Here is a 24307-nt window from a genome sequence, read left to right as displayed (position 1 = left end):
AATGATAGTAGAGGAATATTATGAACAACTTTATGCCAATAAATTAAAAGACCAAAACAATGGACAAATTCTTTGCAATACACAAACTATTCATACCAAAGCTTACTCAGGAAGAAATGAATAGGCGTATAACTATTAAAGGAACTGAAATGGTAGCTAAATTTTGCTGACACAACTCCTTGCTCAGATGGCTTCACTCGTGAATTAAACCAAACCTTTAAGGAAGAAATAATACCAATTTTACATGGAATCTTCCAAAAAACAGAAGATGAAAAAATACTTCCCAACTTATTTTATGAGGTCCTGATACCAAAACTAGAGAAAGGTATTATTACAGAAAACTACAGATCAATATCGGTCATGAACATGGAGGCAAAAACTTTTAGCAAAAATGTTAGTAAATCCAATTCAGTACTGTATTAAAAAAATACATAATAACCAAGTGAAATTTATCTGAGGAATGAAACAGCACTTTGTTATTTTAGTATTGATTGTTATAATTCACTATTTTAAGACTGAAAATGATAGTGTTAAGAACAGTTCAAAAAATAAAAAACCCACCTGGCAAAATTCACACAATCCTTGATAAAAAAAAAATTCTCATGTATTTAGGGATAGAAGAGAATATTCTCAACCTGATAGTGGGCACCTATAAAAAAACCTAAGAGCCTAGACATCCAGCTTAATGGAAACGACCAAATACTTTCCCCTCAAGACTAGGATGGAGAAGGCAATGGCACCCCACTCCAGTACTCTTGCCTGGAAAATCCCATGGACGGAGGAGCCTGGTGGGTGCAGTCCATGGGGTTGCGAAGAGTAGGACACGACTGAGCGACTTCATTTTCACTTTTCACTTTCATGCATTGGAGAAGGAAATGGCAACCCACTCCAGTGTTCTTGCCTGGAGAATCCCAGGGACGGGGGAGCCTGGTAGGCTGCCGTCTATGGGGTTGCACAGAGTCGGACACTACAGAAGCGACTTACCAGCAGCAAGACTAGGAATGAGGGAAGGATTTTGACTGTTACCACTTATCTTAAGTACTGGAGGTCTTAGCTCAGGTGACAGGCCAAGTAAAAGAAATAAAAGGCATGTAGATTGGAAAGAAGGAAAGAAAACTGCCTGTTACAGATGACATGACGGTACACCTAAGAAAATCTCAAGGAATCTATTAGAAAGATGTCTGAACTAATTGAATTTAGCCAAGTCACATGACACAAGGTCAACTTTATGTTTGCACGCGAAGAACAAACAACTGAAACTTTAAATTCCATATAATCTGTAGAGACAGAAAGCTTATCAGTGGTTGCCTGGAGCCTGTGGTAGGGATTGGGATAAATACAGGTTGGGGCAAAAGGGGACAGGCTGGAGTGATGGAAGCGTTCTACATCTGGACTGTAGTGATGAGCTCACGGATGTATACATACAAGTACACGTATGCTGCGTGCTAAGTTGCTTCAGTCGTGTCCAACTCTGTGACCCCATGGACTGTAGCCAGCCAGGCTCCTCTGTCCATGGGATTCTCCAGGCAAAAATACTGGAGTGGGTTGCCATTTCCTTCCCCAATTTGTCAGAATTCATCAAAATGTTCACTAAAAATGGGTGCATTTTATTGTATGTAAACTATACTTTAGTGAGTCAATTAAAAACACAGATCGGGTCTTACCTGGTGGCTCAGCAGCTAAGACTCTGAGAGCCAATGCAGGAGATAAGAGTTCAATCCCTGGTCAGGGAAGAGCCCACATGCCACCCACCAACTAAGCCCGTGTACCACAGCTACTGAGCCTGTGCTCTACAGCCAGGGAACCGCAACTCATGAGCCCAGGTTCTGCAACTACTGAAGCCCGCACACCCCAGAGCCTGTGCTCCACAACAATAGAAGCCACTGCAACGAGAGCCTGTGCATCGCAACTGGAAGAGTAGTCCTTGCCTGCTGGAACTAGAGAAATGCCCAGGCGGCAACGAAGATCCAGCACAGTCAGAAATGAAAACAAATAAATAAAATTATAAAAAAACTAAAACACAGATCAATGGGATACAATAAAAAAAATCCATAAAAAGTGCACTATAAATACAGATGATCAATTTTTGACAATCACAGCTCTCAGTACACAACAGTGAATTATGGATAATCTTAAAAAAAAAGTGAGATGTAAATCTCTGCTGGAATTAAAAAAAAAAGACAATCCCCCACAACTTAATTTTACTTTTCATACAGAAATTAATTCTAGGTAAAAATTAAATCTAAATCTGAGAAGCAAAACAAAATTTCTATAGGATAACAGGAGTGTATTTTCATGATTTTGGTAAATCAAAGTTTATTAAAAGGACATAAAAAGCACTAACATAATATCTTTCATTGAAAGACTGATCAAATGGATATATTAAAAGTAACAACCCTTCATTAAAAGATCCAGAGAGTGAAAAGGATAGTCACAGAGTGCGAGAAAGTATCTGCAATAGTCAGATGCAACAAATGACTACAGAATTTATAATATCCAGAATACATACATCACACCTGTAAGTCAATGAGAATATGACTAACAACTCAATAGAAAAATGAACAAGATTCTCAAACAGGCAACGTATCCAGATGACCAATAAAGATATGAAAATGTGTTCAGTAGCTGTAGTCATATGGGAAACAGGAATTAAAACCAGAATAAGGCAGTACCACCAATCCTCCAACACAGCTAAAATTTGAGACTGATGACATCTAATGTTGTAGGAGATATGAAGCAACCAGAACTCCCAAACACTGCTGGCAGGAACATTAACTGACACAATACTTCAGAAGACATCTACTAGAGTTAAGATACATATTCCTTCTGAGCCAGGAATTTCCCTGCCAATTCCCAAACCCTGACTAGAAACAACCACAATTCCAACAGTAGAATAAACTGTGGTGTATTTATCCAATGGGATACTTATTGTACAGAGATGAAAAAGAATAAACCATCATTACATGAAATGACATAGATGAACCTCACAAAGTATGAATCGAATAAGCAGATACAAAACAATATCTACCAATTCCATTTAAATACAGTTTAAAAAACCTATAGTGTTAGAAGTTTATCAAAAAATATCAGTTGCTAAGAAATAACATATGCTTACCATATGAAAGTACCATTCTAAGTAATTTTTTACGTATTTTAACTTGATTTTCACAACTCTGTAATTAGAGGCAACCAATTATCCCAAATGTGCAAATTTAGTCACAAAGAGGTTAAATACTTTGCTCAAGGCCACAGAGCAACTACGTGTTAGACCTGGGATGTGAAGGCAGCTAGACTGGCTGGAGACCTTGCAGTCTAAACGCTACATTGCCGCTCAGTGGTAGAGCTTTAATGGAAACACAGAGGAGGAGGGCAAATGAAGCAGGGAGAGGTAAGAGAAGCAGGATTAATAAGTTCCCATCTCCCAAGAAAACAAGCACTAGATAATGCCTCAAATTGGGGGATGGGGTGGGGGAGAAGAGAAGGGATCAAGAATTAGCAGTACATGCGTGTTAACGAAAAAATCTGGAGGACAGATCAGAAAAAAACAGCTAAAACCATCACAAAAGTAGAAACCTCTAGGGAGTGAGTCAGAGTGGACCAGGGAACTGTTAATACTTAACTATTAAGAAAAAATACTTAGCTATTACAGAAAAAAACCACACACACATTGCTTTGGTAAAAGTAATTTTGAAAGGTTTTAATAAGATCTAAATATTTTAAAAACGCTATCATGTATTGAGCCCCAGTGTCCCTGGCACTTAGCTGAACATTTGAAAAGGAGTATCTCATATGGAGTTGGTGCCAGTTATTACTACGATTTTGCTGATGGGGAAACAGATTCAGAGTTAACCAGCTGGCAGGTGGCAGGGTCCATGTCTGGACCACCACCAGGGAAGATGAAGGTCTAGAAGTCAACAAAGCAGCAGGGATGAAAGGATATTCAGGAGTCCTGGACAGAAGCAAGTGACTCATGTTGGCTTCAGGGAGAAGGGACAGTAGGAGGGGGATCTGGAATGGATGCCCAGGATTCTGGCTTGAGTACCTGAGGACACGTTGGTCCTTTTCTCTACCACAAGGTCCATGGAAAGAGGAGCAGCGGGCCAGGCCTCTGACAGGGAGCTCCTGAGCTTAGTCACAGATATGCGGAGCTCCAGTATGTTTGGGAAAGGCACAGAGGAGTCAGGCAGGATGCACGAGGAAGACCTATGGGTGTGAACTCAGCAGAGGAGGGGCAGGCAGAAGACTGAAGAGCATGCAAAGACACAGGGAGAGAAAGAACACCCGTGGCCTGGGCCCGCAGCCTGTCCAGCCTCTGGGCCACCCGTCCAACATGCCCTGTCCCCCATGCGACTCACTGCCCTAAACATCGCCAATAGCTCCCTTTCACTCTTCAAAAACTTTTGTCTCTAGACTATCTTCTGAAATATAATCTACTCATTTATCAATATTGAGATGTCAGGGCTTCTAAGTGCCTCATATTTTCACCGTGAGGTACCTTGGGAACTGGCAGAGCCCTGGGCCAGGGTCAGGCCCTGGCTACATGCTCTCACCAGGCCTCCACATTCCTCCTTCGGAGCACAGAAAATGGCCAAAGAACTCATTTTCTGTGCTTTGGTTACACAGTATGTCTCTCTCCGTCTTGGAAGGTACCTGAGGGCAGGAGGGGCTTTTCAACTTTTCCTGAAAAGCTCTAAATAATACTCTGGGCTTTGTGGGCCATGGGGTCTCAGTCACAGCTATACAACTCTGCCCTTGAGCCGGAAAGCAGTGGAGACCACGTATAAATGAACAGGTATGCTGTGTTTCGGTAAGGCTTTATCTTTGAATTGAGAGGTGGACCAAAAGGCCATGGTCTGCTGAGCCCTGCTCCGAATCACCAGCACCCAGGCTAGCATCTGGCATACAGCCGGCACTGGATGAGCAATAATGAAAGGAAACAGCCCTTGGCTTTGTCAGTGAGACGGAAGCAGGTCCTGAGGGAAGGTGATTTCAGCAGAGCAGGGGGGTGGGATGGTTGGCAGAAGGCTGAAGAAGCAGTAAGCTCTTGTTCCAGAGCCCCCAGTTTGCCCAGCAGGCCTGGGGAATGGCCCTGTCTAAGGGGAGCAGGGCTGGGGAAGGAGTTGGGGGTTGCTCCCGAGCTCAGGCGTGTGTGGGGCTGATTGTGAAGGAGGAACACATGTGCCAAGGATAGAGAAACGGGAGGGTGGAGGAGATGACGGGAAAGCCTCAAATCGCTCTTTCTGTGAGACATTCACCCAGACTAAATGGGGAAGACAGCTGGGCTTAGGGACTGGGTGCGCGGCCAAACAGGGAGGCCTGGCCGCCCAGGACAGGGCCACAGACCTCCTTGTCAGCCCCCCTCTTCCCTGGCGAGGCGGCACCTCTAACCGAGCTGGCGGTGGGGCTTGAGGCGCTGACTAGTGTGAGGAGTGTCGCTCCCTGAGGCAGCAGCAGGGCCTACTGGCACTTCCTGTCCCTTCACTTTCCCACGCAGGTAGTGACAGGCAGGCCTAGAGGAAGATGAGTTCACACATCAAACTTGCAGACACGCCCAGTCCTTTCCTGAAGAACATTCAAAGTCACTCGAACTTCAGAGAGTCAGTGGTGGTTTCATCTTAACGCCTTCAAATGTGGATGTGCACGCTGTGAATTATGTCCCCATTAGGCAGAACAGAATTTTTCTTTAAGTGGAAACAACCAATTGGGTGAGGCTTTGCATAGCAGCTACCTAGTTTTATAAGCTTAACAAGAGTATTAAAAGACACAAAACACAACTTCTTACAGAGGAAGTATTAACAGTACGAAGTTTAAACAGCCTGAAAAATTTAGAGTCAAAAACCTATAGCCAGTCAGTTTCACTTTTCCTATGAACCAGGTACCTCCAAAAGGCTTACATTTTGATATTACTCTGTTAATTCATCACAGCTACTGGAATGTGCAGCCATAGTGCTGAAATGTGTAAGAAGGGTTCAGACTTCAAACTATTTTTCAGGAAGAGCTAAAGCCATCTAAAGTATCTTTTAGTTGACATGCCAGAGGAAAAAAGCATTAAGATCTATTTCTTCTGCCTTATTTCAAGGTGAAATCTGCTGTTCCTATTCACAGATTGAAGGCTCTATGTATATTCTAATAAGTAAAACTTTAATTCCATACTTTCACTCTCAAGTTCTCACTCCTCACAAGTTAAAAGATGATTTTCCTAAAACACATCAATCCTTGCTCTACTGTTTCAAGTTCTTCTCGAGATGATGGTAATCACTGTCTCCAAATTCACTAGCTTTTAGAACGGGGATGCCTACCCTTGTAACACACCTTTGTTTGAAAGGACTTATCAGTACACCTTTAGATGCATTTTCAGTAAACATAACCTCTTACCCTATTGTTGGGTTGATGTTCGGATCAAAACTGTCTTCCACGAACCGCCACACAATGCTTGATTTACCCACACCTGTATCCTGAAATACAACGAGAGAGGTGAAGAAGAAGAAGTTACTTGCTGGCACATACCAAAAACTGCCTTGTGCCCCAAGTTCAGGATTTTGGAAAAATCATCCTGGATAGGTGAATTTTAAAGAAACGCAAAGGAGGTTTTCATAAAAATTCAGCGGAGTAATGATAAGATTTCAAAATGTATTGTAGGAGAGGATATCTGAGTTTACAAAAGATGTGAGGATCTTCTGAAAGACCCCAAGTTTCTGCGTAGTGTGCAAAGTGACAAACTCAATTGATCTCTAACAAGTCTACGTTAAGAATGAACTCTTGAACTACTTCTGAGTAATTCCTGATACATCCCAGCCCCACCCAATATGGGAAGGGGTAAGACTAAGTTATTGAAATCTTTCTCAGTCTTTAAAGCGGCAACTCTGGTAAGAGAGCATCAACTTCAGAAAGTATGCTCTGAAATCGCAAAGTTGCCTTGACAAGTTAGGCAGCTGAAGCTTCAAACCAGTTTTGGGGGCTTTTTGATTTGAATGTCCCACTCCCACCCCAGGAAGGTAAATCTGCGTTAAGTATCAGGGATATTCCACAAGTTCAAAAACACCAAGCAGACAGGAAAGCAGACTAATGCTGCTTGTAAAACAAAAGACCTGTTACTAGTCTTACTTTGCAAACCTTGGCCAACTCCTAACTAGTACCTAGGAAAACTATTTAAGACTGCTCTTAACCCAGAAGCAATGGAAGGGCAGGGAGGACTCTTTACCCTTTGGGGGGCAGGAAGAGTCCCTGGGCACCAGGGAGGGGCAAGGGTGAACCCTACCGACAGCAAAATCCTTCAGGAGGGTGCGGCCAGGTGGGCGGGATGGCCCAGGGGGCAGAAGCGAGGCTCCGGACAGGTAGGCGGTGTCCCGCACCCAGTCTGGGGCAAGGGGCGGAGGGGACGTGGGCACGCCCTGGTCTGCGGCCCGCCCGGCCTCCCGCGGCCCTCCCGGTCGGCTCGCCGCCACTCACCCCCAGCAGACACACTTTGAGCTCCCTCAGCGCCATGGCCTGGGAGCCAGGGGCGCGGGCCCGCCGCCGCCCTAAGTTAAGAAGGGAGAGGCCCGGCCCAGCACAAGCATCCCCCGGCGCCGCCGCCGCACGGCCTAGCCCCGGCCGCGGGGCGCGCAGAGGCGGCGGCCGCCCGTTCGCTGGCCCTCGGCCCGGCCCGTCCGTCGCCAGCCGCGCGGGGTCCGTCTCAGCAGCCCGGACGGTGCCGCGGGTTCCCGGGGGCCACCGCAGCCGCCATCTTGAGACGCCGGCCGGGTCACCTGACCTCCCCGCCCACTTCGGCAGCCACCTTCGCCGAGAGGGCGGGGCCGGCCGGCGCAGCGAGGCTTGCGGGGAGGCCCGGGCTCGAGGGCGGGGCTGGCAGTGAGGGGGCGGAACACTAAGCCATATGCCCCGCCCCTATCACTCAGGCCCCGCCCCTCAGGCGCCGGCCCCGCCTCCAGGTCATCCCAAGATGGCGGGTGAATGGGGTCCAGCTCCTGGGGCGCCCCCTCCCCTTCAGCCGGAACAACCCCCGAGGCCCGAGGACCCCCACAACAATCCCTGAGCCCACCTGCCGCAGCCCCCTCGTAACTCCTTGTGTGTCTCTTGGTTTTCAGAGATGTCCCTGTACTTTGTGGACTTGCAGGATGACTTGGACGATTGTAAGTAACAGTTGGGGCATCCCGCCCCTCCCTGGGAACTTCTCGCAGAATTAGGGGTGCACAGAAGGCGGATGTGGGATCTACAGGCTGGGCTCTTCGTGTTGGAACCAGAATAGGGGGACCCCCAATTGCCTTGATCACTTGTGGCGGTCCCTCCTCACTGGGCGGGGGCGGTAGAGGACCGGGAGCCCTCCCCGCAGTGGGGAGGATTTTTGTTGGAAAACTTCTGACTTTCTCTTACTTTCTTTCTCTTCCTCCTCCTCCTGCGGTGGCCCGGGAGAGCTAGTGCTTCGTTCATCCTGGCGATTCCCGGCGGGAGGAGGCGTGGCCCCCTCCGGGGTCGGGGGTCTTCCAGCCAGGGTCTCCAATTGTCCCCCAGGACTTTTCAGAATGCCGGGGAGTTTGGGAGGTCCGGCTCTACGTGTGGCCGGCCACAGACTCGCACAGACTTCTCCAGTGTCTTGGCCACAAGCCCATTGAGGAGCCCACAGGTACCTGCCTTTCTCCGATGGGTCTCCCTCCTGTACCTTCCTGCCCTTTCCTTTAGAATCACTTTAAAGACTGATGGGTGGAGAAGATGTACCTGTTTAGGCAAGTTCGCACTGGTGGTGAATGAAGCATTTCTTTTCCATTCAGCAAACTTTTCTTGAGGACCTCCTGTTTCTGGGCCAGGCCATGTGCCGATCCCAGAACCTACAAAGATGAACCTGAGACTGTGACGGCTCTCACAGGCCTGGAAGAGAGCCAACTTGTAAACAGATAATTACCAAACCCTGGGTGCTTGCTGATGAAGGAAGCCTGTACAAACCATCACAGTAACCAACATCAGTGGGGCTTACTGTGTTCTTTCCTTCTGCATCTACAAGTTTCCTACTAACCAGAACTAGGGTTTACTGAAAATACCATAGGTCAGGCACATTTATTTATAGACATATTTCTGAAAGAATACACATTTCCTTGCTGAATACACATATTCTTTCAAAAACATGTGTAATTTATACACTATTTCTTTCAGAAGGCGGCAACTTTATTAAAGTAAAATGACCCTTGAAGGGGCCAGTGGTTGTGGGTTCTGGAGTCAGATGGCCAGAGGGTGAAGTCCTGAGCCACTCTTTACTGGCTGTGTGATCCTGGCCAAGTCACTGTACCTCTCTGAGCTTCATTGGCTTCATCTGTAGAATGGGCATAATAATGGTCCACCTCAGAGGGCTTTAGTAGAGGTTAACTAATAAAAGGTTTAGGAACTTCTTTGGTGGTCCAGAGGCTAAGACTCTGTGCTTCTAATGCAGGGGGCCCAGGTTCAATCCCTGGTGGGGGAACTAGATCTCACATGCCATAACTGAGAGTTTGCATGCCGTAACTCAAGATCCTACATACTGCAGTTAGAAGGTCCTGCATGCCTTGATGACGATCAGAGATCCTGTGTGCTGCAGCTAAGATCTGGCACAGCCAAATAAATATATAAAAAATAAAAGGTTTAGCATGAAGTCTTGTACATAAGAAACAGTAAATATTACCTGCCATTATTATTGATGTGATCATTATTCATAATTATTGAATACTGTGGAGCAAGGTACAATGTGGGCCGTGGGTTTACAAAATGTTTCAGTCAATGGGTGTCTTTAAATGGAAGGAATGTAGCATTGCTCTTGATAAGCAACAGTAAGCTGCTGTTAAGGCACCTCTCATTCATAGATTTAGTATTTGGCCTGTCTGGAAAAGCTGTTTTTTGGCTATTTTTCAGTTATCTAACAAACTACCTGAACACTTAGTGGTTTAAATCAACAGCATAACAATTCTGTGCATTGACTGGGTGATACAGAAGCCTCATGTGTTCTCTGGAACTCTGGGGAGATGGGAGGGTTCAAAATGGCTTTCCTCACCTGACTGTTGGCAAGGAAATCTGCTGGAACTGTAGATCAGGGTCTCAGTTCCACAGTTGCTTCTTCCCCTTGGCTAGCTTGGACTTTCAAAGGGTGGTGGTGGCAGGCAATTGGATCTCTTCTGGCAGGTAACTTCCTTTTGTCTTTTCTGTATATGTATACAGAAAGGAATTAAGAGATTATATAGGAAAATAATTCTGATTTTGGCTCTATTTGTACATATGTTAGGTGACACTTACTGTTTAGGAGACTGCTGAAGACTTGTCCCGGTAAGGAAGGAAACCAGCATCATGGCTCTGAACACACCCAGGCCATGGGTAGGGCCACTCGGGGAGCCTCCCAAGGCTTCCTTATTGCACAGATGTGGAGTCTTCAGGATGCTGTATCTATGAAATTACAATATAATTGGTCTAATTAATAGCCATAATAAGAGGGCCTTTCCCCCCCAGTAACTTATGCTGCCCTGGGTCCCACCTTTACACTTTACTGTGGTAGTATTTGGGAGGCATTATTACACTGTGATTATGGCAAAAACCCTGAGGTCCGGTGACCCACTTCCTGTCTTTAGTTGAGTCAGCGTGAGCCGATCACTCACCTTTGTTCACTTTCTTCATCTGGAAGACCTGACAACTGGAGATGCTTCATAGGACTGATACAAGGATTAGATGAAACAGAAGACACAAAATGTTTTAGGGACTTCTTGGTGGTCCAGTGGCTAAGACTTAACACTCCCAAAGTAGGGGGCCTGGGTTCGATCCTTGGTCAGGGAACTAGATCTCACATTATCCAACCAAGAGTTTGAATGCTGCACCTAAAAAAATCACACATGCCTCATCAAAGATTGAAGATCCCAAAAGCTGTAACTAAGACCCAGCAAATAATTAATTAATAAAGTATTTAAAAAAAGACATCTTAGCCCAGTGCCTGGCATAGAGTATTCCATTCATTGATTATTACTGTTATTATTTTAGCTGTCATCATTACTACTAGGCATTCATGTAAGATTTTCTGTTCCTGTGTTAAGGGTTGCTACTGTGTGGTAGGCGGGATTGTTCCTGTTTTATAAATGATGAAACAGAATCAGAGAGGTTAAGTGACTTATTCAGTACGGCATAGGTCATAAATGATAGAACTAGCAAAACTAGCAATCAGACTAGTTTGACTAGTTCTGACTCTTCCTCTTTTTATTCCATCACAGAGATCAATCTCACAAATATTCTTAAGCTAATGGGAGGGCACAGTTTGTTGGTTTGGGTGGGTTCTGCATCTGTTGTCTTCCTTGGACTTTTTTTTGGTCTAATTGACGGGATAGCCATTTCATCTAGGCTCTAAGTCTCCTTGGCCAGGGACACTGGTCATCCTTTTTATAACCTAGTGTCCTCCCTCCATGATCTAGGTGTTCAGTTAATGTCATTACTGGTAACCAAGATGGATTACGAGGCTTGTCTGATTTACTTTGTGATTTCTTCATTAAATTGGCTCACTTCAAAAAGAAGCCATCAGGAAAGATTGCCGTGTTTTTTCAAAATCATTCAGTCTCCGGGCCATCGGAGCACAAAAAAGACAATTTTAGTGAATTAGCCTGCTGAAGCAACCTAAATTCCTTCTCTTGAGAGCAAAAAGAGTGTGAGATGGCCAGACACAGTGGTCCTGGTGGTAGACTGCACACGGAAGGTGGAGCTGGGTGCATCTCTGCCTCAAGGGCTTATAGGCCTGTCAGCGGCTGGGTTGATTAAAGCTTGTGGGGGCTAAGAGGTGTCACTCCTGGTAAGGCTTGCTTGACCAATTAGAATTTAAATGTGTACTAGTGGTGGGTGGAAAAAAGTGAGGGGACTCTGTTGCAGATATAAAGAGACCTATCAACAAAGTATAATATATGGTCATATGTGGATCCTTAGTTGAACAAATGAGCTATAAAAAGACATTATTGAGACAGTGGGGAAAATTAAACTTGACCCAGGTATTAGGTTATATGAAGAATTATTATTAATCTTGTCAGATGTGATAGTGGTGTCACAGTTTTGTTTGACGGCGAAGGACCTTATTTAACAGAAGCAAATAGGCATTTGTGGGTGAAACAATATGATCTGTGAGGTCTGCTTTTAAAATACTGCAGCAAACAGTAAATAATCAACAAGTTGGAAAGAAAGATGAGTGGGAAAAGTTGGCAGACTATTTGTTGAAACTGGCTGGTTAAGGGTGTGGGGGTTTATTATAGTATTATGTTTTTGCATATGTTTGAAAATTTCCTTAATAAAAAGTTTTTAAAAATGAGATGAAAGTTTCATATATGATCAAACGTCTATATGAAGGGTTTAATGCTGGATTTCAGTTCTGAATTCAGCTGCCATGTTATTGTAAGATATATTTAGCTTCAAAACACAGACTTGGAAAATGTATTAGTATTTGCGGGACAGTGTATTTCTTTCCAAATGTTCAGGTTTCAAGAGGTAGCTATGAAAGAAGTTGGAAAAAGGTATACTTCTATTGATGAAGAAAACTAGGTGCCATCAAATGATGTGTGTTTCTTTGTTAGAAATAGGATTAGCTAAGTTTGAGGACTACAGATAGACTCTTGGAATAGAAGGAGTGGAGTATGTTCAAGCTTGAATAAAAGGCACCCTCCAGAGCAGGAAGCATTCTGTTTCACCTGCCCACTTTGGTCAGGTTTGTAACAATGTTCTGCTCAAGGACCACAACCAGGCGGAGAAACTATATTAATTTGATCCCTAAACCAAACCACTGAAATTTTTCTCTGAACTATTACATAAACTTGAATCAAAGATTGTCAAAAAAATTAAGTAAAAACCTCCCTGTTGAGTGAACTAGTTTGAACAGGAACTTGAGTATATTAACAGTTGGGAAATACAATGAAATCCAGCCATTAGATTGTTCTCTAAATCAGAGATGGGCAATTTTTTTTTTCCCCATAAAGGATCAGACAGTAAACATTTTAGACTTTGCTGGCCCGAAGTCCTAATGCAAGCACTCAAGTCTGCCGTTGTAGTCTAGTAGCGCTCGATGCTGCTGCTGTAGCAGCTAAGTTGCTTCAGTCGTGTCTGACTCTGTGTGACCCCATAGACGGCAGCCCACCAGGCTCCTCTGTCCCTGGGATTCTCCAGGCAAGAATACGGGAGTGGGTTGGCATTTCCTTCTCCAATCCATGTATGCATGCTAAGTCGCTTCAGACGTGTCTGACTCTGTGTGACCCTATGGACAGCAGCCCACCAGGCTCCTCTGTCCATGCGATTCTCTAGGCAAGAATACTGGAGTGGGTTGCTATTTCCTTCTCCAAGTAGCACTCACAGATATACATAAATGAATGGACATAGTTGTTTGCTAATAAAGTTTTATTTACAAACACAGGCAGTGGGCTGGATTTGGCCTTCTGTTCTAAATCAAACTTGATTCTATTTTTACCCCCCTTTTTTGAGGGGGTGGTTTATTTGAAGTGTAATTTACAACATTGTGTTAGGTTCATGTGTACAGCAAAGTGATTCAGTTATATATGTATTATGTATGTATATAAATCTTTTAAATTATGTATTTATTTTATATATATTCTTTTTCAGATTCTTTCCCATTATAGGCTATTGCAAGATATTGAGTATAGTTCTCTGTGCTATACAATAGATCCTTGTTGGTTGGTTACCTATTTTATATATAGTAGTGTGTATATGTTAATCCCAAGCTCCTAATTTATCTTTCCCCACTTCCCCTTTGATAACCATAAATTTGTTTTCTAGTCCGTGAGTCTGTTTTATAAATAAGTTCGTTTGTGTCATTTTTTAAAGATTCCATCTGTAAGCTATATCACATGATATTTGTCTTTCTCTGAAACTTGATTTTGTCCCATCAGAGCCCCGGTCCATCGATTAGCTGAGCCAGCCCAGAGGCTGCCTTTCCCAAGGTGCTCAGTCCGAAGAGCTGACTTCTGCTGGCACAAGCCCTGCCCTGTTGGGTAGCCCTCGAAAAGCCACTCAGACTTCACGTCTCACTTTTCCTGTTGGTGTTTGGGGATTAGAAGCATGTACCTATCTCCTTCCAACAGGATGAGGGTGGCAAGGAACAGAAGAGTCAGTGTGGTGGGAGCCGAGTCAGCCTTGCTTCCTGTCTGATAATCGTAATGCGTTTTACTCTAGTTGTTCTGTATTTTCCATTTCCTGTGAGAGAAACAGGTGAACACCAGAGATTCCCTGGAATCGTCTCTGTTTAAAAAGAGTTTTATATGGCTTTCTACACCACAAATTAAGATTTTTTTTTTTTAAGCAGAAATTTCTGCAACAAAGTCTAGCTAATGAAAGAGGAAGCAATTCTGAGCTTCAGAACATCACTTAGCCTTAACCTGATTGGAGAAAAAAAAATTAGAGATGAGGGCAGGTGCTCACTTTCCCTGTTTGGAAAATCATCTGGGTAATAGATGTTCTTCCGGTGCCTCCCAGGCACCAGCCTGTGGGAGGTGCTGGGGGAAGAGGGATGAAGAATCCCTGGGCCCCATCCCAGAGCTGCTCCCACCTAGAGGACAGGCGAGAGTAGCAATGGCGCAGATGGGAGGTGCCGGTTGATTTGGCTCAAGCCCAGGAGGGCCATGGGCGAATGACCTCAGTGAGAACTTCTCCTATGAAGCCAAGGAGCAGAAGCCAGGCCAGAATGAGTTGGGAAGGCTGCAGGGGTTGAGGCAGTGTTGCCTGCAGTCCTGTAGCTCAGTGGTCCTGCATTGAGCACCCACTGTATTCCAGATGCTGGCTGGCCTTTGGGCATTTTGAGGAATGGTCACTGCTTTGGGGCGGAGAAGGCAATGGCACCCCACTCCGGTACTCTTGCCTGGGAAATCCCATGGTTGGACGAGCCTGGTAGGCTACAGTCCATGGGGCCTCTAAAAGTCGGATACGACTGAGTGACTTCATTTTCACTTCTCACATTCATGCATTGGAGAAGGAAATGGCAACCCACTCCTCTGTTCTTGCCTGGAGAATCCCGGGGATAGAGGAGCCTGGTGGGCTTCTGTCTATGGGATCTCACAGAGTCGGACACGACTGACTTGACTTAGCAGCACTGCTTTGGGGAGCTCCCAGTCTAGCAGGGAAAACAGACCCTTTCCAGAAGAAGCAGCTTGAGAGGTTGGAGGGGTTGAAATCACTTGCTTTGCTTCTTAGATAGAAGAGCCCAGAACAGATTTGCGTTATTTGTATCTACTCTGAGAACCTTAAAAAAAAAAAAAAAAAAAGATGGACTCAACAGTTCCATGCCTGGTTATTTGCCCAACAAAATGTGAACACATGTTTTCAAAAAGTCATGGTCAGAACTTCCCTGGTGGCCCAATGGCTAAGACTCCGCTCTCCAGATGCAGGGGGTCCCTGTGCAATCCCTAATCAGGGAACTAGATCCCACATGCCACAACTAAGAATTCACATGCTGAAACAAGATTCTACGTGCCAGAATGACCCAGCAGAGCCAATAATGGAAAGAAGACAGGGTCGTAGTTGAAAACTATGTTCTTAATAGTTCTTAACTATTCTTAATCGTTGAAAACTAGAACCCACACACATGTCCTCATTGAGTACAATGGATTATAAAGTGTAGTTATGTTTACACAGTAGAAAACAATGCAGCTCTAAGAGTGAGTGATCTCCAGCTCCACTCAGTAATACAGATGAACATCACATAGTGGTCAGTGAAGGAAGCCATATACAAAAGGTAGAGACTGCGTGACTCTTTACACAGAGCGCAGAAATGGCACGGCAATCTCCGTGATCTGATGAAGAAGGCAGGAGAGTGTGCCCCGACTCCCCCAACACATGTAAGGCAGAAGGTGGGAGGGAGCATGGATGGTGGGGGGCGGGTTTGGAGAAGCTAGAAAGATTCTTTCTTGAGCTGAGTATATTCAGTTTAAAAGTTTGTCATGTGGATCACTTACTATCTATACACTTTTCTGAAAAGCATTGCTTTTTAAGATGGAGGCACAAGGGAGAGCATAGCCATGGGTTGGGGGGACGGGGTCAGTGCAAGAGGAAGATGGTGGAGAGCAAGCGGGGCAGGTGAGGGCAGGGTGGGACGTGTGAGCCGGGCATGGGACTCATGCATCCAAATGCGTGTCCGAACTAGCACATCCTCAGAGGAGTGTGCTTCTTTCCACAAGGAGAAAGGTGACCCTCCTGGCAACGTGGCCAAGGTGATTGTTAGAATAGTGGTGTAATGTCGGCCTGCATTGCTTGATTGCCTCAAGTATCTTGAGCAGCAAGAAAATAGAGCCAAGACTCCGCCTGCCAGTGCAGGAGACAGAAGAGATTTGGGTTGGATCCCTGGATCAGGAAGATCCCCTGGGGGAGGGCGTGGCAACCCGCTCTGGTATTCTTGCCTAGAGAATCCCATGGACAGAGGAGCCTGGTGGGCTGCAGTTCAGAGTCACAAATAGTTGGACACAACTGAAGTGACTCGGCACACACATGCACCCACACATAACACTCACCCCAGCGGCTGTTGGTTTTCTTTTCCAACCTTTTTTCCTTTTCGAATCTTCCTCATGTCTGGGGGGGAAATCACTGCATTTTCTAGCAGAACTCTTGTACTCATTAACGCTGTGTAGACTCAGGCCCCCTCACCCCCACCTCCTCCAGTTCTATCCCCAGCCAGGTGTGTCGGCAGGAAAATTGAGATGTGTAATATCACCGTGGAGCCCATGGCAGCTGGGAGCTAAAGATGGCTTGCCTATCAGGTAACCCGAGTCAGTGTGTCCCCTTGACCGTCAGTATAAAAGTCAGACTCATAAATAATGACCAAGTTTTGGAAGCTGTGATTAAAGCCACAAATCAAAGAGGAATTTCCATGTATGCAAGGTGTAGAAAGGCCAGCGTCTTGTGAGTTGGGTCGGTCTGTTCAGCCAACCCATAGTGCTAGTAGTAACAACCATCAGTAGCCCTCCAAGATTTGTGATAGAGAATATTATGCATCAGACGGATCCGCTCATACAGGAGCTAATAAATCTGTGTGGGTCTTGTTAGAGAATGGCATTTATACAGAGGAAGTTTGCCTGAGCAACTTGCTGTTGAAATTTAGTTAAGTCAACAAGGACCTGCAGCGTTCAGGGGTCGGTCCTTCTCCCTTCTTCCACAAAGCCAGTGAAGAATCAAGAATGCTCTTTCTTTTTCAGATGGGTTGGGTTTGTCTGGTCTAGCTTTTAGAAATAGTTCCAATTTAAGAATTCGCATTAGTATTTATAAGCCTGTTAGCAAGAAGGATGAAGCCACTTTAAATAATACATTAATGGATGGTTTACTCTCATCTCCCCCCAAATCATTTAAGGCCTTGCAGAGACTTAGTTATTGTTCATTGAAGAGTGGCTAATGAGAAGCGCAGGAATTATCAATTATGCAAGTTCTACATTAATACAGTTTTCTCACTCTCTCTCCCCTTTTTTTTAAGTGCACATTTTGCAAATAAGGCTAGACTCCTTGTCGGCTGTCATCAACCAGTCTTCTCATATTTTGAAACGGACACAGACGGGGGCCCATCTGTCATCTTCTCTCAACCAGCGTCCCCGAGTGCTGTGTTAAAGAGTGGAAAATTGAGATTGGGTGGCTAATTGGGCTGGCCCAGGGTGGCCTGTCTTACTGAGTCATAGTGACAAGATGGCATGTTGAACGGAGAACCCTAAATTCCGGGCATGTCTGGAGAAGGAACGCTTAATGAAAACACTTACTGGGGTAGTCATGCTCTAATATCCTGCCTCCATTTCTACCCCTGTTCATGTCTGGGCCAATAAACGTATCTCTCTGGGCATGTTTTACTATGTTTATTTTTTCTCACCTTTCTGCTTCCAACCAGTTCTGTGGTGGCTGCTCAGCCAGGGCTTGGTGGCTTCGTGGGAAGTTTCTGGCTTCCCGAGCCACTCCGAGGCAGCAACAGCCTTTCTTTTTCCCCTGCTGTGCTCTTCCCTTCATCCAGAATGGTCTCTTTCCCTTTCCCAGACCCCCTCTCTCTTCCTCTGTGGTGGACTCCTACTCAATCTTCAAAGTCCAACTCAAATACCCTTCTGTCCTAGGGAAACACCTCCTTTCACCTCCTTCTGTAAGCAGAACCAGTCTCCTCCCTGCTTTGTTTATACCTGAACTCCATGGCTCTTGTCACAGGGGGATTGTGTGTTGTTATGTGTGGGAAGGTCTTTGTTCCCTGGGGGGCCTTGAGTCTGGGGACCATGCCTTTGTCATCTGAATCTCCAGTACTCTGTTGAATTATGGTATACTGTCATCTCCTGAAGTCAACCACGGTGGATAGAGCAGAGGGTGGTTGCCATGAGTCTGCTGTGAACACACCTTCTGTTTTTTTGTAGTGGATCCTCTAATCCTTTTCTTGATGGAAAATGATGTGTAACATTTCTTTTCTTTCCCTCTTTTTATTAGCTTGTTATCTAAGGTGCTTTGAACCTATACATCACATCCACCTAACATTATATTTGAAGTGTTAGTTCATACTCAGCCTGTTTTAAGACAGATTGGTGTCTTATGAAAAGCACTGGTGTGCACACAGATGTCCACTGTGTGTTTTGGCCAGAGCAGCCTCATCCAATGTATTCTTTGCCCCAGCCTGTTTTAAAAGATGAGTATACTGACAGTGTGCATTATTTTTGGTAGATAACCCTTGAGTAACCAGTTAGTATAGAAGAGGCTATCAACCCTTTTTCCCACCCCACCCCCCAGGTTTATAACTTCCAGAAATATAGTTAACAAGAAAAGAGTTTTGTTTGTTATTTCTACTTAGTCACCTAGCATCAGGGTCAAAGGGTAATAGTGCCATTATAATTTGTAAACTGACCGGGACCTCGCTGAAGAGGAGCCAACCTCATCTTTGGTTGTGTGAGCTTAAGACTACTGCTTCATAACCACTCTGGCTTTGGTTGGATGAGCATTGTATCTCTTAGTTGGTCAGCTGGGTTTTTAAACTTGGACGGTTCCACTGGAGGGCAGGTAGCCACCACAGCTACTGGCTGATATGCACCACAGTCATGGGAACATGGACCCTATAGTTCAGGAACTATGTGGACATGGAGATGTGCAGTGGCGGACAGGGTGCTGAGCAGACGGTGTGGTGCGAGGGGGCCCTCACCCCTACAAGGCAAAGAGCACTTCTTAGCTCTTCAGCCTTTGTCATTATTCGTCATTTTTGGTAAGAAATCAGTGAAGGTGTTAGCCGCTCAGTCGTGTCCAACTCCGTGTAACCCCCCATGGACTGTAGCCCACCAGGCTCCTCTGTCCATGGCATTCTGCAGTCAGGAATACTGGAGTGGGTTGCCATTCCCTCCAGGGGATCTTCCTGACCCAGGCATTGAACCTGCGTCTCCTGCATTGCAGGCAGACTCTTTTCCGTCTGAGCCACCAGCAATCAGAGCCCAAGGAGTCAATGTGGTCCTGTGTAGACTTGCCAATGAATCTAACCCGTGGCACAAACTTAGCAGCTGCTGCTTGAAAGTCATTGCATAGATGGCAAATGAAGCCAGTCATGATCAGTATTGTTTTTTAAATGTTTTACATGGGACCAAGAAGCCTTGAAGGTATTAGAGACTATTTTCTTAAGAAGTCTTTGCTTTTCCATAGTATTTTAAGCTTTCATGAATGGGGTAGGTAACTTTTTTTTTTTTTTTTCAAATGTGAGAGAGTATAATGAAAAAATTTGAACAAATTCATACCCGACTTCATATTTCATTTCTAGCTTGAATGCTTGAGATTCCCGATGTTTCTGGGTGACCTGGACTCGTGGGGCTTCAGAATAATCAGTTGCTCCTGGTGTCACCGTGTCCATTAGACCTTTACTCCTTATTCCTGTGAACAGTTGCCAGACAGTTTGCTCTATGGGCAGTGGCTAGAAATGTACATCCTAGAAAATTCTTTCTGAGAGCAGGAGCCATTTTGTGTGTTACTGGCACTGTCAGGAAGGCACAGCAGGCTAGCTCGACAGTTCTTTACCATGTATGCATTCGTTCATTCAGCAGCTTCTACTGATTGCCAGCTGTGTGCCAGGCATATCGAAGAGTCAGTGACAGATTTTTGCCCTGGGTGCAGCGGCGGCGGTGCGGGGGTGGACCCACCGTAAGCAGTAGATGCAGGAGGAGAATGTTCTCCGTGTCAGAAGGTGATCCAGTCCCTGAAAAAAGAGAGAAGTGGATCAGGGTAGGGTGGGGCATAGGCGGGAGGCGTGCAGTTTCAAAATCAGGTGGTCAGGGCGGACCTCAGTGAGAAGATGAGGGAGCAGAGATTTAACTGAGAAGAAGGACGTTATCAAAGAGGATACCTTGGGAAGCAGACCTCTGGGCAGAGGGAAGCCCCGGGTCGTGTAATGACCCCCCCACACCAGGGAAGTGACCAGAGTCCTGGGGGAACAGTGAGGAGCTGCGTGGTTGGAGGACAGGGTGGGTGGGGGGTGGGGGCAGGAGTAGTGGGAGGTGAGGTCTGAGAGGCCAAGGAGGGCCAAGGGGGCATTCCTGCTGACCTGAGGCCCCTTCCTTTATGGGACCATCCGCTCAACCAGGGGCTGCCCAGGTAACGACACCTGCCACGTCTTTCTTTTTCACAGTGGTTCTCAACTAGGGACCCGTGGCAATGTCTGGAGACGTTCTTATTTTCAGAGTGGGGACAGGGTGCTCCTGGCCACCTGTGAGTTGAGGCCAGGAAAGCTGCGGGGTGTCCTGTGACATACAGAGCAGCCCCACAACCGAGACTGACCACGCCACTCCTGCCGGGGCTAAGAAACCCTGCTGTTATTACATAGTTCATCGGCTGTTGATTGATTTTGTTTGTCTTTGAAGACTTAAATAAAAAAAAAATTAAAATATCATAGTGACTGGGGTCGCAAAGAGTCGCACACAACTGAGTGACCTCACTTTCACTTTTATGCATTGGAGAAGGAAATGGCAACCCACTCCGGTGTTCTTGCCTGGAGAATCCCAGGGACGGGGGAGCCTGGTGGGCTGCTGTCTATGGGGTCGCACAGAGTCAGACATGACTGGGGTGACTTAGTAGCAGTAGCAGCAGCAGCACTGTAGCCCACCAGGCTCCTCTGTCCATGGAATTCTCCAGGCCAGAATACCGGAGTGGGTAGCCATTCCCTTCTCCAGGGCATCTTCCCAACCCAGGGATCAAACCCAGGTTTCCTGCATTGTAGGCAGATTCTTTACCCTCTGAGCCACCAGGGAAGCCCTAAAATGTCATAGGAAGAAGTTATTAATCCCAGTGTCTGGTCAGAATGCCATCAGAGTTGAACCTGAACCTGCTGGCTATTTTCATTCCCTTTATGGGAAGTGGTTCCACTTCGGCCTTGCATGTTCTTTTCAGTAAACTCTGCTGCTTTTATGGAGTAGTTAAACAATTTTAATACATTATTTACAAGTAAATAGTAATACTCTCATTGATATGGTTTCAAGTAGGATTTTGGAAAGGGCCAGGATGTTGATCCACACAAAGGAAAATGTTCACCTACATTTAGAATTTGGAATAAAAGACACTATTGTTTGCATACGAATGTGATCCTATTAGTGGGAATATTTTCCCTGGATTACACAAATACAGTAATTTTCAGGAGTCGGTCATTTATGTACCACTTTTCTTATTTCTGCTTTATCTATATACCACCTGTAATTGTCTTTATATCAACTAATTTCTTTTGTTTAAAAACATGTTGAGAAACTTGTGGGAGTCCTACACTTTGTGACCCCATGGACTGTAGCCTGCCAGGCTCCTCTGTCCATGGGATTTTCCAGGCAAGAATACTGGAGTGGGTTGCTTTTTCCTTCTCCAGGGGATCTTTCCTACCCAGAGATCAAGCCTGCATCTCCTGCACTGTGGGTAGATTCTTTACAAACTGAGCCATCAGGGAATAAGACAGAAGTAAAATCACATGATAAAATTCTAGATAGACAAAGTTGTCTGGTAAAGATCTGAGTGTGAGATCTGGTCTGTATTCAAAAAGAAGATGAGCCAGTTCAAGAGAGACCAGTGTGAAAGGAAGCTTTCTTTCTTTCTTTTCTTTTTTTAAATTGTTTTTTGCCATATCGTGAGACATGTGGGATCCTAGTTTCCTGACCAGGGATTGAACCTGCACCCCCTGCATTAGGGCACAGTCTTTTTTTTTTTTTTTTTTGGCCTGATAATCTCTTTATTTCTCTTTCTTTTTTTAAAAAAAGCTTTTTGTTTTATATTGGAGTATAGCCGACTAACAGTGTTGTGATAGTTTCAAGTGGACAGCAAAGGGACTCAGCCATACATATGCATATATCCATTCTCTCGCAAACTCCTCTCCCATCCAGGCTGCCATATAACATTAAGCAGAGTTCCCTGTGCTGTACAGTAGGACCTTCTTGGTTATCCGTTTAAAAGATAGCATTGTGAAAATTGTAAATTCTATGATACCAAGTTATAATGTTTGGTTTGTATTGCTTTTAAACCATCATGTATATTTTGAAGATATTAGGCAGAAGAATAGTTTTTGAAACTTCTACCCATATATATACCGTTCCCAGCTCTCTAGATTCCTTCTGGGTAAAGTTTCCAGGTGATCCCATTCTTTTTCAGCCTACAGAACTTCATCAAGTGTTTCTTGTAGTCTGCGTTAGCTGGCAATGTTTAAGAGGATGTATTAAATAAATTCTTAGTGTGTGTGCTTTTTTCTGTTTCTTGTCTGATGGTGTCTTTGTTTCATCTTCCTCCCTGAAGGATGTGTCACTGGATGTCGAGTTCTGGATTGATGTTTTCTCTTTTGGTGCCTCAGCGGTTTACTTCCATGGTCTTCTCCCTCCACTGTTTCTGGTTGAGGAGTCAGGAGACACCCCAACCATTACTCCTTGTATGCCATTTTTTGTTTTTTCTTGGCTGCTTTCAAGATTCTCTTTGGTTATCAGCATTTTGACTGTGATGTGTCTAGCTATAGTTTTCTGAGTACAATTGACCCTCAGAGAACTTGGATTGGAGCTGTGCAGGTGCACTTATAGGCAGGTTTTTCTCAGTAGTAAATACTTCAGGGCTCCATGGTCTGTGGCTGGTTGAATCTGTGGATGCAGAGGAACCTCCCATTTGGAGGACAGACTCTTACATTCTATTTGGATTAACCCCGACGTGTTCAGGGGCCAACTGTATTTATCTTCTTGATGTTGCTGAGATCCTTGAATTTATGTCCTTATTTATTTCATTGAATTTGGGGAATTCTTGGACATTATTTAGTCATCTTTATCCTGTTAAGTCTGCTAGTAAATTTTTGAATTTGAGATACTGTTTCAATTTTAGACTTTTATTTGGTGTCTTTTTATAGTAGACATTTCTTTGCTGAGATTTATTGCTTTTTCAGTCATTATAGGCATATTTTCTTCTCATTTGTTAAAAAAATTGTGTTTATTTGGCTGCTTCAGGTCTTAGTGGTTGGACGAGGGCTCATTCTTTAGTTGTGGCATGTGAAATCTAGCTCCCTGACCAGGGATTGAACCTGGTTCTGCTGCGTTGGGAGCCCGAATCTTGACCACTGGACCACCAGGGACATCCTTAAAGGCATATTTTCTTTTACATCCATAAGCGTTTTATAATAGTTGTTTTAAAATCTTTGTCTGTAATTCCAACATTTGGATCCTTTCAACCTGCTTTGACTTTTTTCTCTTTTAGCTAGTTTATGTTTTCATTGTTTATTGAGTAACTTTGGATTGTACCCTGGGTATAGTGAATAGCCTGTACTGTAAAAAAGTCCCTGGATTCTGCTGTATGCCTCCAAAGAGTATTGATTTCTTTGTTTTGTTTTATTTCATTAGGCATTCAGATTGACAGGTCCACCTGTTCCCATTGTCTCTCCAGTAATGGAGAGTACCCCCAATCTCAGTGTGGTTCCCTTAGTCTTAGCTGTGCTGGAGCTTGCCACACAAATGTATGGTTTAGGGGCCAAGCCAGAGTTTAATGCGAGGGCTTCCCCTTTATGACGTTTTCCTTTCTGGTTCTCCCCACCCCCAACTCCCACCACACACACACACTTTCTGGTGGCTGTGGTTGCCCTAAACTGTAGAGGTAGAAGCATAAACAATATCAGTAATATAGTGTGTGCAGTAATTTAGTAATAATAATAGCAGCTGCCATTTTCAAAGTGTGTATGTGTGTCATATGCTATGTAACTGTATCTAACTATCTACTACCGTCTTTTAATCTGCACTGCAACAGTCATCACTGGTAGGCATCCATTTTATTAGAGTAAGAAACTGTGCATCAGACAGGGGAGCTGTTTATCTGGAGTATGGACCTTCTAAGAGGCAGAGCTAGGTTTCAGATCAGG

General features: G+C 44.9%; 1 protein-coding gene and 1 pseudogene across 3 annotated transcripts in view; one reads left to right on the top strand and one right to left on the bottom strand.

Moving 5' to 3' along the window:
- The window catches only part of RAB22A (RAB22A, member RAS oncogene family), a 53447-nt gene extending 45701 nt beyond the window's left edge, over positions 1 to 7746 (bottom strand). For both annotated transcript variants that reach the window (XM_086330941.1, XM_086330940.1), the window contains exons 1-2: positions 7450 to 7746; positions 6376 to 6455 (exon numbers count right to left, since the gene is read on the bottom strand). In XM_086330941.1, the coding sequence (XP_086187067.1) occupies positions 6376 to 6455; positions 7450 to 7485 (116 nt within the window). In that variant the 5' untranslated portion in view covers positions 7486 to 7746. The remainder of the gene's footprint in view (positions 1 to 6375; positions 6456 to 7449) is intronic.
- Positions 7747 to 7934: 188 nt separating this feature from the next.
- The window catches only part of LOC147360526 (serine/threonine-protein phosphatase 4 regulatory subunit 1-like), a 74119-nt pseudogene continuing 57746 nt past the window's right edge, over positions 7935 to 24307 (top strand). Inside the window, exons 1-2 of the transcript XR_015140052.1 lie at positions 7935 to 8132; positions 8512 to 8623. The product of XR_015140052.1 is annotated as a serine/threonine-protein phosphatase 4 regulatory subunit 1-like (transcript). The remainder of the gene's footprint in view (positions 8133 to 8511; positions 8624 to 24307) is intronic.

The sequence above is a fragment of the Bos grunniens genome, chromosome 13 (assembly GCF_055505025.1).
Source record: "Bos grunniens cultivar Pamir isolate PY7600 chromosome 13, Bosgru_T2T1.0, whole genome shotgun sequence".
In the NCBI taxonomy this organism is placed as follows: Eukaryota; Metazoa; Chordata; class Mammalia; order Artiodactyla; family Bovidae; genus Bos; species Bos grunniens.
Note: the sequence above shows the minus strand (reverse complement) of the source record. Positions and strands in the feature narration are given on the sequence as shown.